We start from the raw sequence: 16,852 nt of genomic DNA, 5'->3' as shown, positions 1-16,852 counted from the left end.
TCCTTCAAGTACTGATTCTATTAGTGCTCTCATTCCTGGGAATGCATACTGAGCTTGCATGACTTATTTCACAGGTTGAAAAATGCTCCTGAGCACTATCCTATCCTAATTACTGTTCTAATTACCTTAGATCATTAATAAACTGAACACAAACAGGAGACCTAGTCAACTTCTCTTTGACTGGGTTATGTAGGATATTAGGTAGTTGTCTCTGGCTTGAGTCAAGTGGTCTTGGTGTGTTCTGTGCAGACAACTATTTCTGCTGGGCCTACACTGATGGCACCAACTTAATTGACTTGACTCTTTTGTCTGAAGGTATTGACACCAGAGTTTCTCTTTACACTATCTGCATCCCAGCAAGCATGGTGTGTTTAAAAGAAAAAAAAGCTGCAGATGCTGGAAATCTGAAATAAAAAAAGGTGCTGGAAATACTCAGCAGGTGTGGAGTGAGTAACAATGTTAATGATTCAGGCTGACAACCTTTCATTAGAACTAGGAAAAGTTAGCCTACTCTTTAATATGTTGCAGAGAAGGAGAACAAAGACCTGAAACATTTGCTGTATTTCTTTCTGCACAGATACTGCCCAACCTGCTGAGTATTTACAACATTTCCTGTTTTTATTTCAGCATGGTGTGTTTGTTTTACTTCTCCTGAGAAAATTTGGTACTAGGGGCACACACTGTTGCTTTTAGAGTTCCGCTTAAAAAGCCATCTGCTGAAGCCTTTCAGTTAAAGAATACTGTCCCATTATCCTTCTAGTTTCTTCCTTGCATAATCTTCTTGCATAATGTTCTGATCACAGCATATTGATCATTTTTTCCTTCCTGGCCAGATATATCAGGAATGGCTGGTGTAATACGTGCTGTACGTAAGGGTAGTATATACCTCAAATCTGACAGGCTAGGTGTGAGGTATATATGCCCCTTACATACAGCACAACAAGTTTCACCCTGGACTCAGTAATGATCTCAATAGTAGACTGTGAGCCGAGATATATCTGTGTGGAGGCCACAAAAGCTATACAATACTGTCAGTTCATGTTTTTTTCTGGAAATTCCTGGTTAAAGACGAGCACAATCTTGGTCATTGATTGTTAAGCCTATTCCTATTTTAACATGATTTTTGAAATTGGCTTTTTTTTCTTTCCAATGTCCACCTGTCTGTTCTCAATGCCATTAGCTATTATTTGGCTTACTCACATTTTATTTCATTTCTTCTATCTTTGAATCCCTTCTCATGGTTGCCAATGCTTTATAACATACTTTACTCATTTCTTTCTATGCTCTGGGATAAATACATCAAATCCTGGGGATGTTTTTGTTTTAAGCATTTTTAGGTTGTCTAGGGCTTCCATCTAATTTATACATGCCCTGAAGATTTGTTTTCTCTCAGTTTCTGTTTTCATAATTCTTAACTTTGGATCATTTTTGTCTTATGCCAGAATGTTGAGTACTCAACCTGCACTCCAGAGACACGAGTGCATGATTGAAAAATATATTTCAATGGAGTGCTGAACTGTCAGAGCTGCTGTCTTTTGGAAGTGATATTAAACTGAGATCCCATTATTTGCATTATTAAAAGGAGAGCTATGGAATTCTCACATTGTTTTGGCCAATATTTATCTGAGTTAGATATTACCAGAACATCATTAAAGAGATTTTCTGGTTATTTCACTTTTGTGGAATCTTGCTGTGTGCAAACGGATTGCAGTGTTTTCCTATATTACAATAATCATTACACCTCTAAGTTGCTTCTTGGCTAAGAAAAACTTTGGAACAATTTGATGCTATGAAATAAGCTTTATAGATGATCTTTAATAGATATTTGATGAAGGTGCAGTCTACCTTCTCTAAAAACAATAAATCTTGTCTTCTGCATGCCTCAAATGTTTGTGAAAATTATATTGTTTTGAAACCAAGTTGCTAGTAATCCAATTCCATCTTTCATTCTGTTGGTGAACTCTCTTTCTCAAATGCGAGATGTATATCGTGAAGTCCAATTTTACACCCCTTTTCTGAGTGTGTTAAGGCAATCTTTCTGTGGGCTACTTTTATGGTCCTTTAGTTTTCTTTCACACCATCTTCAGCAATCACAGGCCCTCAGCTTAATCTCTTCCAATCTTTGATTAAAGAGTACTGCTCTTTTTCTAAGTGAATAACTTAGAACGAACTTTTTATCTTTCAGTTGCTGCCTTTTATATTTGATCACTATTGCTTTACTTCAAGAGTTGATCTGGTAGTGCAAGATAAAATTCTCATGTACTAAAACCAATCAGTGCTTCTTTAGCTGATCATAACGTTATTTCTTTATAACTTTATAACATAACATTCCTTATTTGGAGTGTAGATGATGAATAAGCCTTACCCACAGCATCATCTAATGAAAATAACAGAACACTTATTTTAATGACTTAATAAATGTTAATCTTAGTAAATGTTATATCTGTTGTGCAGCTGAGTCCAAAAGAACAAAGTAAGCTGAAAATTTAATTCATGGTCTGTGCTGTGTTGGCTGGCCTGAGCCAGGATAGTACTGGGGATATTTTAGTACCCAGAAGTAGGGGAGGTACAAGCAATATCTATTTATTGACTTCTGCAGCAAAATTTGTGTATGTGGAAGGCAGGATCAAAGTTAGCCATAATAATTCTATTGGCAAACACCCTGTGAAGAGTAATGGAAATGGACTGACACAAAAATTGGACTGTAGCTACAAATTAAAGAGACAGTTATAGGAAGTGAGAGTCATTTTTACATTATCTTTCTGTGATATGCCACCATGGATCAACTATTTTGCAGCAACATTACAAAATATCTGCTTTGATGCATTCTATTTATTGCCCTTTGACAATTTTTTATTGGGCCAATGGAATTTATGAAATTAGCTCTTTTAACTGTCAATGCAATGATGTTTAAAAGCATAATTATATGTTAGAGCTGACATCCACAAACTGGCTGCTGTTTTAAATCCTGTCTTTATTATGTAATAGACCAACTAGTTGGCAACCCTAATTTCTCTAAATGAAAGAACATTTTCTCCAAAATGACAACTGAGTATTGCAAGGGAAGGAATACTATGTGAACCAATGAATTATTATTTACTCTTGAACATTAAAAGCATATTAGAGAAGATAGTGGAGTGGCATATTTCTTAATACATGTGTAAAGATTGTTTTATCTAGTTACACAATACTAGTATTTCCTCCAATATGAAATCAATTAAAAATTTTTTAACATCTCTGGAACTTGCTTTGTACATGAACTGACATGCATACTTAATGAAACTGTTGATTTGTCATGAGTAATTGACCAGAAAGCCTGTGAGAATCACAGCAGCCTAAGTGGGTTGTAATTGAATTTTTAAATGCACACACTTTAATATTTAATTTGTCTTTCAACATTGTAGGTTGCAGATCCTCAGGAAATATTTCACATACTCGCTGTATGTGAATGTGTGTCGCTCGCTCTTTGAAAAGGACAAGCTGCTATTTTCACTTTGCTTGGCTATAAACCTATTAAAGCACGACGGACTGGTCAGTCCTTTAATGTTTTTAGTAATAGCCTGTTATACACAAAAATTAACTTTGAGAACATTCTGGAAGAAATGTTAACGTTTTTCTTAAGTCTACATTCCTTTATGACATTGTTACCATTATTTATGCAATAAAATGTGTACATTTATTTTTCAGTTCTCATAGAAGGGTTTTCATTCTACACTTTAATGGGGCATTGCATTTGGAAAAGACTTGCAACTTCATGGTTGTTATTTAAAATCCCAGTAGAAATCTAATTTTGTATAAATTTTAAGTAATAAATAAAATTTAGCTTTAAACGTGGATCACATTCTTTCATTAAAGTAACAGAGCTTCGGAGAGGTTCCAGCTAAATCATCAGCACCTTCATTTCTGGAATTTTTCAATGTAACCATAAAAACAGTGCTGGACTGCTTAGGAAATTTGCATTCAAAGAATATACATTGGTCTTATGCTAAAATAACTTTGTATTAGAATTTCTCCTTTCATTTATATTTACTTGGAATTTTTACCCAAGATTTCTGCTATATTCAAACTGAGAACAATAAATTTTTAGATATTAATGGAATCAGGATATGAGGAGGCTTACAGGAGTGAGATAGATTGGTTGGTTGAGTGATGTTGCAACAACCTTGCACTCAATGTCAGCAAGACCAAGGAACTGATTGTGGACTTCAAGAAGGGCAAGTCGGGAGAACACACACAGGTCCTCACTAAGGGGTCAGCGGTGGAAAGAGTGAGTAGTTTCAAGTTCCTTGGTGTCAACATCTCAAAGGATCTATCCTGGGCCCAACACATTGATACAATCCTGAAGAAGGCATTCCAGCGGCCCAACTTCGTTAGGGATTTGAGGAGATTTGGGATGTCACCAAAGACACTTACACATTTCTATAGATGAATGCTGGTTACATCACTGCCTGGTATGGAGCCTCCAATGCTCAGGATCGCAACAGGATGCAGAGAGTTATAGACTCAGCCAACTTCCATCACGGGTACAACCCTCCCCACCATCAATGGCACCTTCGTGAGGCAGTACCTCAAGAAGGCAGCATCCATTATTAAGGACCCTCACCGTCTGGGGCATGCCCTCTTCTTGTTACTACCATCAGGGAAGAGGTACAGGAGACTGAAGACCGTACTCAACAATTCAGGAATGGCTTCTTCCCCCTGTCATCAGATTTCTGACCGATCCATGAACCCATGAACACTACCTCATTATTCCTTTTTTTCTTGCACTGTTTATTTATTTTCGTAATATATAGATTTTTATGTCTTTGCACCCTACTGCTGTCGCAAAACAACACATTTCATGTCATATGTCAGTGATAATAAATCTGATTCTGATCCAAGAAAGTAGTGCTGAGTGAAAAGTCAGCCAGATGTAGGGGGCACTAGGGCTGTATGGCCTCACTTGCTTCTATTTCTTCTGTTTTAATGAGGTAAATCTGCCAAAACCAGCTACCACAAATTCTCCTAGTTCTACTCGCATGCAAAAATCAAGCTTATATGAGTTTCCTGCATTACTACCAGTAAGGAAACATTACAGCATGGAAGCCATTCAGCCCATTGAGATCAGCTAGCTCTCTCCAAGGACAATCCAGTCAGTCTCATTCCCCAGGACAGAAACAAAATATATCAGAAACTGGAAACCTCAAATTAAAGCATATGTACTGGAAATATTCAGCAAGTTGGGTCAGAGGAATAGAGTTAACCTTTTAGTCAATGATCCTTAATCAGAACTGGTAAAACTGAGGATAATCGAGTTTTAAGATGCAGAGCAAGAGGTAAATGAAGGCAAGAGTGAGAAGATCTGTGACAGGATGGAAAGGAGGAAAGATTACATGATGAAAGGTAAAAACTCATTTAAAATAGCAAGGCAGGTTGAGAAAGTGATTAAAAAAAATACAAAGCTTGGAGAGAGGATGGAGGAGTGGAACTAGCTGGATTGCTCCTTGCAAAGAATCAGCTTGAACTTAATGGTCCAAATGGTCTCTCTGTGCTGTAACCTCTATGATTTGATGTGATAGTTCAAGGTGTTGTGGGAACTCAGTTTCCCTCCACACCTCCAAAAATCAGTTGAGACGCAGATACCTTCATTGACCAGTTTATTTAAGTAAAGGTAACAAAGCCACCCAGATGCAGATACTGCAAAAGATGACTTAAAATTCAAGTTATATATTGATTATTATACCATAAATATGGATTTACTCTGCACAAGCTTATCTGTTATCAATATAATCAATAATCCTAACATCCTGACCCCAGAAGAATATTGCTGTCTACCATCCTCCAATCTGAAGAATCTGAAGTTACCAAGGGTCTTTGCTTTTTTTCCCCCTTTAAACAAACTCATCTCACCTTTAACAACTATTTGCTGGGTTCTCTATATTAACTCAAACTTTCACAAGTGTCTTTTAATTTTCCTCCTGATCATTGCTTTTGAAATCTTCCCCAATATTGAGATTAAACTGATAGATCTTAGATGGTGTGCATGTCCTTTTTAAACAAAAATATGACTTTTTAAAAATTTTCCATCACGCATGCCTGGCGCATCCACAGTATTCATGAAGAATTGAAAGAATATGTCAAACTCTGCCTCAACAATGTAATTTGTATCCCATCTGAACATTTACTTGAAGCAAAGCTAGCCTTTCTAGTATCTGTCTCCACCAACATTCATCTTCCCATTATTGCCACCACTTCTCTTTCTACTGTGATTTTGGTAAACACTGATGTATTCATTAATTATTCCAGCCACATCCTTCAGCTTTATGCTTGGATCACTCTCTCAGTCCCAAATCAGCCTCCTCTCTTGCTACTACCTACTTACGATTTATGTGCCTTTGGAAGACTTTGTTTTCACTCTAATGTTGGCTGTCACACTATTCTCACATCCTCCCTTTGCCCATCTTACTTCTTTCATCTCTCGTCTTAGATTACTTTTTTCAGCCTGGTTCTCACTTGAATTATTGCTGTGACATGCATCATATCCCGCTCATTTTTTTCCTTTTGTATTATATTCTTCATCTCCTTTGTCAATCAGGGAGCAATGGCTTTAGTTCTTTTATCTGTTTCCCCCTAAGGAATGCACGTTGCCTGGAACTAAAGTACCTTCGATTGGATCCTGGAATTGTTATGGCACAGAAGTATGCCTTTTGGCCCATTGCTCGATGTTGCTCTCCATTCGCAGTCTGAACCTTATGACATGATAGTCACTGTTCCCCAGCTTTCCTTCCAGTGACATTTGGTACACTTGGCACACCTTATTTTACCAAACCAGATCCAGCAACGTCTCCTTCCTCATTTGACTAAAAACATCCTGTTCAAGGAAGTTCTCCTGAACACATTCAGAAATTCTTCCTTTTTTTAGCTCCTTAATCTAACATTGTCCCAGTGTTGGAGAAATTAAACTCTGCATCTCTTGCTCATCTCTGTCATTTCCTTGCAGACTTGCTGTCCATCTCCTTTCCTGCTCCTTTTGCTTCTTGCATTGTCCTTGCTTCTTAACTGAAACCAAATGGATTCTATCCTTGATCCTAACACAGTAATATTTTCCTTAACCACACTGCTATCCTGTCTTCTTTCTTTCTCCTTCCCTTTCTTTTCTGAACACCTCTTATTTGGAAATGTTAATTGCCTAATTCTACCCTTTTTTTAAGTCATGTTTCAGTTATCACCACCTCATAGTCCCATATACTATTTGTGTCTGCAGCTCAACATTATTTATCACTCATACATGTACATTCCAAGCTTGTCCTTGTCTTTCATGTAGCCTCACTTAGTCTGCTTCCAGCTAATAGTGATTCACTTTCCATTCTAGAGTTGACACAGCCACTTCTTTATGCACCTATTCCTCTTTCCTGCTGCTACCTTCCAGTTCCCATATCCTTGCTTAATTTTGGTTAAATACCCTCAGCCTCACTAGTGATTCACATGAATTGTGGCCACTTGTGCAAGTACTGAAGATTGACCATTGGTCAACTTTACAGGGCAGCACAGTGGCAAACTTATTAGAGCCACTGCCTCACAGTTCCAGTGACTCGGGTTCAATCCTGACCTCCAGGATGTGTGGAGTTTGCATGCTCTCCTTGTGACTGTGTGGGTTTCAGTTGAGTGCTCTGGTTTCCTCCCACATCCTAAGAACACGGGGGTTGGTAGGTTAATTGGCCACTGTAAATTGCCACTAGTGTGTAGGTGAGAGGTATATCAATAATTCATCACTGCGGCTCTTAGTACAGCATGAGCAATGTCCTTAGAGAACTAGAAAATTCTGGTAAAAATGATGCCTCATATTATCACCTCATTTATCCTTGGGCATACTTTGATGCAAAAGTAAGTGGGGGAAAAAATTACATTATCTTTCATCTAACAATTGTTTTCCCAGTAATGTGTATCCTCAGCATTTTTACCAAAGACGCGTTTATTTGATTACAAATGTAAAAGCTTGCATTTCAAAGAGATAGAAATACAAGCTGACTACATTTTCTGTCATATTGTTAAAATGTTTGCAATATGTGAATGGAAGTTTGATTTTGTCCTTGATGAGTAATATTTTCTGGTGCATCAATCAGATTACAGGGATATTACATAGACATTTAATAATGCTTACTTTACCTTCAGATTGAAGATCAGGAGTGGACCTTTTTGCTGACAGGTGGCATTGGCTTGGATAATCCATACGAGAACCCATGTGACTGGCTTCCTAAAACATCTTGGGATGAGTTCTGCCGACTTGATGAAATAGCAGAATTCTCTGGCATTCGGAGGGAGTTTGTGGTTCTATTAGATGGATGGAAGGCTGTGTATGACAGCATGGTAGGTTGGAAAAAATGTTATATTGTACAAAGTTACTACGTCTATCCTTAAGGTTAATATCAAACTGCAATTCTCTTTGCAACTCCCTTGTCCACTCTTCCCTCCCCACTGATGAACCCCCGGCACTTATGCCTGCAACCGCACTAAGTGCTACACCTGTCCCTACACCTCCTCCCTCACCACCATTCAGGGCCCCAGACAATCCTTTCAGGTGAGGCAGCCCTTCACCTGTGAGTCTGAGGGTGTATTGCATCCGATGCTGCCGGTGTGGCCTCCTGTACATCAGTGAGACCCGAAGCAGACTGGGTGATTGCTTTGTCGAGCACCTTTGCTCTGTCTGCCGCAACAGCCAGGACCTCCTAGTGACCACCCACTTCATTTCCACATCCCACTCCCACACTGACATGTCTATCCATGGCCTCCTCTACTGGCACGTTGAGGTCAGATGCAGGTTGGAGGAACGACACCTAATATTCCTCCTTGGGAGTCCCCAACCTGATGGCCTCAACATCGATTTCTCTAACTCCACCCCATCTTTTTCTCTTCCTCCCCCCCAACTCCTTTGTCTTCCCTTATTCCTGTGGCTCCCTTCCCCCGCCTTGATGTTCTGCCCATCTCCTCTCCTCCTTTCCTCCATCCTTCATTCCATGGTCCTCTGCCCTCTCCTACCGGATTCCTCCTTCTTCAGCCCTTTGCCTCATCTACCTATCACCTCTCAGCTTATTACATATTCCCCCCTCCCCCACCCACCTACCTCTCACCTGGACTTGCCTCTCACCTGCCTGCATGTGCTCCTCTCCCTCCCCCCACCTTCTTATTCTGGCTTCTGCCCTCTTCCTTTCCAGTCCTGATGAAGGGTCTCGGCCGGAAACGTCGACTGTTTATCTCCCTCCAGAGATGCTGCCTGACCTGCAGAGTTCCTCCAGCACTTTTTGTGTTTTGCATTAATTAATTAACTTATGGTATCGTAGATTTTTAATGCATACTTAAATGGTTGGTATTTTACAAATTATGGAGTATATATAAGTAACTGTGGCAGTGATTTTCAGAAACAGCAACTCCATATTGCATCGTGTAACAAATTTCTATGGGTCTTTAATGTAAAATTAGATACAAATTTTTAACTAACAGTTGTTTAGAAAAGAAATGATCATGACACATGTTTAATATTTAAATTGCCAAATTAAAAGTTACTGTTAATTTGGCTCCTCGGGTTTATCTAGTTTGACAAAATATTTCACTTTTGAGGCTGATTCTTGTAACCAGCATTTCTTGTCAGCAGAATTTTACTTTTCCTAGAACATGTATGAGAGAAATCTGTAGCCCTGCTGCATATTGTGTTCGTCAAGTATTTAACAATGTTATTGCATTGGTGAAATCACCAGTGACAAAAAGTGACTGGTTCTTACTTTTAATCCTGTAAGAAATTCTAGAGAATTAAAGCTTGAAAGGGATACAACATTTCAGCCACAAAAGTAGGCAGTGCTAGGTGGGCTCAATAAGTCAGGCAGCATTTGTATGAATCTGAACTCCCCATTGTACTAGATATTCAGGAGGTCCTAAGTACTATATTGAAAAGAAGCAGGAAATGGCCACAGACCTTTCCCCTAGCAGGGACTGCCCTCGAAAACAATGCAGTGTTTCAAAACATTGTGATACAACTACACCTGGGTCTCTCTGCAGCCCCTTAGCATAATGACAGCCATTCCTTTTTCCTTTACGTCTTCTCTGCAACTCTGTCACATCCTCCAAACCCGCCCCCCCCCCCCCCCCCCCCCCCACACACACACACGTGAAGCAGATAACTGTGTCATTGTTGTGCTTTGGAATAATGTTTACTCTTTTTCTAGTTTAAAGTTGCACAGAACAGTAGACAGGATGGGGAGCCTCCTGTACTCAGAAGCCAACCAGGCAAGAGGAGTGGGCCATGGTACAACCCAGACTATACCATCTAATACTGCTGAAGAAAGCATAAATCTTTGTAGTCTTTCACCATTCATCCCTCACTCATTACAATAAATATTCTATCTACATTTATTTACAATATGTGCAAGCTGCTGGATCAAAAATCGCTGTGCACTCACCTTTACAATGCTCTTTGTGACTTTATTATTGTAGGCTTTCAGGTGGGATCAAAAGACCACCCCTTACTGCACCCATTCAACATAGCACATCCCCTCCCCACCATATCTCCATGTACCGGAACGAAATGTTTCTGAGGAAGAGGCAGGACAGGAGGTGGAAGAGGCGGAAGGCTGCATCAATGTAAATGCCCTCAAAGTAGCAGCTGAGGAGTGGGCACTGCAAGGGTCAAAGGCAAGATTAGAAAGAGAGACAGACAGACAGTTTTTCTGAAGGAATACCTTGTTGTAAATTCTTGGCACATTGCCCGGCCTGTCTGACAGATTGCAAAAGATGCCAAGGAGCATAGAGGAATCCGTCTCCAACTTTGCACTGGTCCTCGTGCAGAGCTTAAAGTGATATGCTCCTCCATGCCAATTGACATCATCGCTTCATCTTGCAGCAGCTGTTTCTGTTTCAGTGGAGATACAGGTGGAGGCCGTTCAAAGTCTTAATGCTTCTGCGAAGTCTGAAGCTATTCCAATCAGAGCTCTGATTCCTGTCCTCTGGAAGCAGATTGCTGTCCTGAAAGATGTGATATCAGATAGCTGTTCATCAGGAGCATAGCAATGCAATCTGGGGTCTTAGAACAGCTGCTGAGGAGAAGATTGATGGAACAGAGAGCTGTCAGGTGGGAGCAGACTGTTGCCCTTGTCAAGCAGACTGCAGTACTGTGGGAGCTGATCATCAGTGTTGGCATGGATCTGAAGGCAGTTGTGTGATCTGTGTCACAGCAGATGCATAGCTCATTGCCTGGTTGGTCCTGATAGGTTTCCCCTGGCATTACAGAATGTGAAAGTACTGTTGTCAGTAGGGGTGACAGTATTTCTCCTTCCACCATGTGTTCTTAAGCAATGCCCTTGCCTGTGCCCTATGGCTTGCTCTGCCATGCTGCAGCCCCTATTGATGCTACAATTGGAAGTCGGCTCTTGAAGATTGAGGGACCTTATTCATCACTGGCATCGGCTCAGCCTCCAAGTGACATGGAGCAATCTTCTACCAGCCTGGCAGCAGCCACACAAGCCACAGTGCATAAATAGTGGGCCCAGTAAACAACTGAAAGGTACTCAGAAGGTGTAAGCATTGGGGTGCAGTCATTATTAAAGTATATGTAGTAAATTTTATTTTGAATGATAATTTGCTAAAGTTGAATAACTGAATTAGGAATCTTGACTTCAATCATTCAAGTGAATAAAAATTAACACAGGAGTGGTCCATGCACAAGTAGCAGATCTCTGTCATTGCTGGCTGGGAAAATTTCAGCCTCTGGCGACATTGCCCTTTAGATAGGTTGAGATAGGATAGATAAGCATATGGAGGAATTTAAGATAGAGGGATATGTGGGAGGAAGGGGTTAGATAGTCTTAGGAGTGGTTTGAAGGTCGGCACAACATGGTGGGCTGAAGGGCCTGTATTGTGCTGTATTGTTCTATGGACACTCTGGTGACATAGGCTCTGCAAATGCAAACACTTGCACTCCTCTTTCAGGGTTCCCTGGCATGTCTGCCCTGTCTCTAGTCCCTGTCCTGCAGCTCCAAGTCTTTGCAGCACATCCAGCAGTATCAACACTATAACCCTGATAATAGGAGGTTAAGAATAGAAATAACAGTTGACTTTGCCCAACATTACTGTGGTCAGGTTTCAGAATCAGCTGGCAGTCTTCAGAGTGTTGTGAAGTAGACTGCATAAGTGCCTCAGTGATCCTTTAGCCCATGCTGTTTGACAGAATAGAATCTTACAAAAATATTTCTGTTGTGAGTGACCAATAATTTGTGTGGTGCAAAGACATGACACAGTTTCTCCCAGCAGCACGCTCAAGGAGTGTTGTGTGAGGATTGCTGTCACTCAAGTGAGTGATGTGAATAGGGTGCGTCATGACTGGAAGTACCTAACTGAATTTTTGGTTTAGTGCAATTCTCACTAAAAGCATTGAAAAGTAATGCAGTATGCAAACAAGTTTCCAGCATAAAAGGTTTCCTCAATCAATCAGACTAAGTAATTCATACAGAGGCACGCAGGACTAAAAATCCATCTTTGGTCATCTGTGCTCAAAGAACATACTGATTTCAATGGAACTGATGATCAGGTGGGAAGTACAAGGGGGTTGATAATACTATGGTACTCATCTATTGCTAACATCAAGAGCCTTGATTTCACCTCCCAGCAATTGGCATCATGCACTGCTTCATGCAAAATACTTCCATCACATACTCAATCACAATCTCCATCAACCAGGGCTGGAATCTAACATTTAAATGGCTTGTGATATTCACTGGATTACCTGAAAATATCTGAAAGTCAAGAAGAATGGGAATGCCAGCTGCTGACCTGAACAGGACTATGCAAGGAATTTGGAGGTCAACCTTTCCAGCATGAAAGTGTTGGGTATCTTCATTCCAACACTTAAATATCACCACTTCCTTTGCAGCATAAGCCACCCAACCTCTTAAGTAGTGCAGTAGATACAGAGATTCTGGCAATATTGCTCTGGATACAAGCACTGAAAACATGTTGTAGCTGTCCAAGAAACAGATTGCAAGAGTTCATGAGGGATCACCTTAGGGAGAGACAGAGGCTCCATGGAACATGGATTTACTATTTTGGCAAGGATGACATCATTTTAGAGCTTTGAAAGAGGAAGGGGTGATTGAAGATGTGAGCAATATTTTGCAAGGACCAAGGAGTTTGGTTGTGTCTCTTTGAAAGTGAGTCATTAGAGCAAATTTGATTGTGGTGGAGCAGTGTCTGAGACTCAGCTCAAAGCCAATAACGGTGTTACCAATTTTTTTTAGAAAATTAATAGCAACTGATGTACAGTGAAACAATGAAACCTTAAACTGTGCAAAATTTTACCAGGACTAATCATTGGCTCCGTAAACACTTGGAACACCTGGGCAATCCTGACCTTGACATATCAAAAATATTCTCTTTGTCCTATCCATCACTTCCCACCTTTTCCAGCCAAAAACTAGTTTGTTTTCTCACCATTCCAGTTCTGATGGAAGGTTTCCGTCTTGAAACACTGACTCTGTTTCTCTTTCCACAGATTCTGCCTGACCAGTTGGGTGTTTCCAATGCTTTCTTTTTTATTTCAACTTTACATGCTGTTTTTCAGGAGCCACATCATGAGATATATCCTGGTCAATGGGATACTAAGCTGGGGAATTTTCAAAGGATGCTTGTAGTTCGTTGTCTGAGGCCTGACAAGGTAACACTGTTATTTCAATTCCTATCATTTAGCTATGTGTGGTAGTAATTTATCAAAATGGCATCTCAAATTTGTGGGGATAATGGGTGAATGTGTTAGGAAGAGAGTTTAAAAACAACAGTCCTAGATCAGAAAAATGAAGGGTGTTTTCAGTTTGAACCAATTTTTGGCACTTGGCACATGCAAGAATAATTAATGATCTTTGAAGTTCTCTGGGAATGTTAAGAAAATGTAAATAGGAGACTGATAAAAACTTAATTGAAAGAGTGAATCTCTAGGTCATTGATTTATCACAAGATGAACTAGACTGAGGTAAGGGTTAATACCCTAATGTAATCTCTAAGCAGTGGTGTTGAACTTGGAAGTTTGCTTGCTTTAATAAGACCAAAGTCTTAGAGACCTAATAAGTTGGAAGCAACAAGACTGGCCATCTGGTTGTAATGATACAAGAAACAATGGGCTTACTCTAAGACACATGTACAATGGCATCCAAGGCCTCATCTGCAGGCAGAAGAGATGGCTGTTACTATGGTAATAAACTGAGGTCTAAATTAAGACAGTGAAATACCTATGTAATTAGGCTTGGCCGTCAGACTCAAGAGGGGACTGAGGTCTTTGTACGAATTGTCAGGAACAATCAGTTCCACGTTCCTCTGTAACTCATTGGCTCATTATCAATAACTAGGATGCCACACAACTGGCGAAGTGGAAAATGGAGGTGGTACCATAGCAACAATTGCCCAACTACAATGGGACAAAAGTGGACAAAATGGGTGGTGTTGGACTAACAATGTTTTATCCTCATTGGAGATAGGAAGGTGTAGGAGGGAAATGAATCCTGGAAACTGGATTTAACTCCTTACTGAACCTAGGACCAACATCCAGAAAGCTAGACTGAATCAGGAATTCAGAGAAAGCTGGGTAGAATAAATCCAAACTGATTACCTCATGTCTTGATGGGTAGTATATTGTGCAAGTTGTGAACGCTTGTACTTTGTTTTTGCAGTTAAGAGTTTGAACAAAGCTAAGTTACCTTTTGCAAGTTGTCAGTTTTTGTGAAGCAGGACCAGAAGTTCTATGTGCCATCGCTGGCCTTTCTTCACATAATTTTCAGGAAGTTTGGAATATCATCCACTCGTGTGCAAACTTTCTGACATCTGCTTGTGGTAATTTCCATAACCTTACTTTGCCACTGGATTCCCCATATTATAGTTAGTTCTGGCCCATCAAAGCAATTTGGAATTGGATGCTAACTTCATATTCACTTTCTAAAAAATGCCTTAAGGCCATAATCATATAATCACTTCCTGAAACAACTTAGAAAAATGTAACGGCTCCAAGCTGTACACCTGATTTCTTTAAAAACGATATATAACATGTATAATATGAAATATTGGGGATATGCTCCACCCTGCAGTCTACCAAATCACATATATTGGCTTTGATGCATAATACATTGCAAAGAAATGGTTGGCATTGCTGAAGCCATTTGGTAAAAGTGCTTCTATTAACATTCAAAGAAGTGTAAATTTGACCATTGCTTAAAGGAATGTATAAATGATCCTATTTTAAATGATGAAGTAAATGCTGGATCTCTTATTATAGCTGATACAACTGGGCTGCTGTAGTTCACTTGACTCTTGTTAGATAAACAGCAATTCTCAGGAGTTATTGCAGCATTTAATATTCCAAGAGTAGTTTCCATTCACAGGAATCCTCTTCATAGAGCAACACAACAATTTCTAAACTGTTATTTTCCTAAGTACTATGATTGTTCATTTGTAGTGGTTTTATGAAACTATAAAGAAAGAGTTTTCTTTTTCCTCAGTTTATTCCAATGGCTCAAGAATATGTGACTGCCATCCTTGGTCGACAATTCATTGAACCCCCTCCGTTTGATTTGGGCAGTGCTTTTAGTGATAGTAATGCAATTGCACCACTTATATTTATCCTGTCACCTGGTGCTGACCCAATGGCTGCTCTCCTCAAATTTGCTGAAGATCAGGTATGGCCAAATGTAGTAACTTCTTTTGATGCGTGTCGGTCAAACTGGACCACAGATGAAATTTGCAAGTTTCCCAAAATTATAAAATTATTGAAATCTAATTGCCAAAAATAATGAGGAAACAATGTAGAACTGATTAAATCAAATGAAAGTGTATTCTTGGTGCCTGTGTTGACTGTGTGTTCATTATTATTGTTAACTCCTGAAAAGACACTTTGTTCAGTTAGTGAGCTTTGGGGACAAAGGTTTAGTTCTGAACATTGATGTGGTATATCACTTCTCAGTGTTCCTTCCTTCCTTTGGAATATCCTGTTAAATTCCCTGCAATTTCCCACTTCCCTCTGTGCTTTCTGAATCCTCTTCAGAGATCCAAGTGAATAGGCTTGGTGCAGTGATGTGCAGTTGAAAAGCTATTCTTGTTGTCAGGGGTCAGACTGTAATGTATTTCGAGTTTAGGATTATAACCTAACCAATAATGGACCTTCAACATGAAGGCAATATAGGCCTAAGCATGCATTTTCCTACACTATGAAAATATTAATGTCATCTATTATTACCCTCACTGAAAACTTGCAGGTTTAGATAAGAAAGTTAATATTAAAAAACTTTGTAAGTATGAATTCTTTTATAGTATATATGTTTTTATTTTGAATTGAATAGCTCTCATTGCATTGAGAAGTGAAGTTTCACTTTACACTACACATCTTCAGTTGTGTTGTTTAAATAGATATTAATGATATTAAATATTAAATAATGATATAGATATTAAATAGACACATGAATGATAGAAAAATATGGGGCTACGTGGGAGGGTTAGATAAATCTTAGAGCAGGATAAAATGTCGGCACAACATTGTGGGCCGAAGGGCCTATATTGTGCTGTGGTGTTCTATGTTCTAAATGAAAATATTGCTTCAAAATTGTCAACTAACATATAATGTCCGTACAGGGCTTTGGTGGATCCAAATTGAGCTCCTTGTCCCTTGGACAGGGTCAAGGACCAATAGCCATGAACATGATTGAGATGGCTGTGAAGCAAGGTTCTTGGGTGGTATTACAAAACTGTCACCTGGCAACATCATGGATGCCAACATTAGAAAGAGTTTGTGCGGTAAGAATTTTTGTTCACTTTATTATCAGAAATGCAAAGAAGAGGAGACTCATGGAGGGAT

At 39.5% G+C, this 16,852-nt stretch overlaps 1 protein-coding gene across 1 annotated transcript in view; it reads left to right on the top strand.

The window, feature by feature from the left end:
* The window catches only part of dnah7 (dynein, axonemal, heavy chain 7), a 236,137-nt gene that overhangs the window by 172,213 nt on the left and 47,072 nt on the right, over positions 1-16,852 (top strand). Inside the window, exons 51-55 of the mRNA XM_052011084.1 lie at positions 3,405-3,531; positions 8,152-8,346; positions 13,583-13,675; positions 15,504-15,680; positions 16,630-16,791. Coding sequence (XP_051867044.1) covers positions 3,405-3,531; positions 8,152-8,346; positions 13,583-13,675; positions 15,504-15,680; positions 16,630-16,791 — 754 coding nt within the window. The remainder of the gene's footprint in view (positions 1-3,404; positions 3,532-8,151; positions 8,347-13,582; positions 13,676-15,503; positions 15,681-16,629; positions 16,792-16,852) is intronic.

Source organism: Pristis pectinata, chromosome 1 (genome assembly GCF_009764475.1).
Source record: "Pristis pectinata isolate sPriPec2 chromosome 1, sPriPec2.1.pri, whole genome shotgun sequence".
Classification (NCBI taxonomy): domain Eukaryota; kingdom Metazoa; phylum Chordata; class Chondrichthyes; order Rhinopristiformes; family Pristidae; genus Pristis; species Pristis pectinata.
This window is presented reverse-complemented; position numbering and strand designations above follow the sequence as displayed.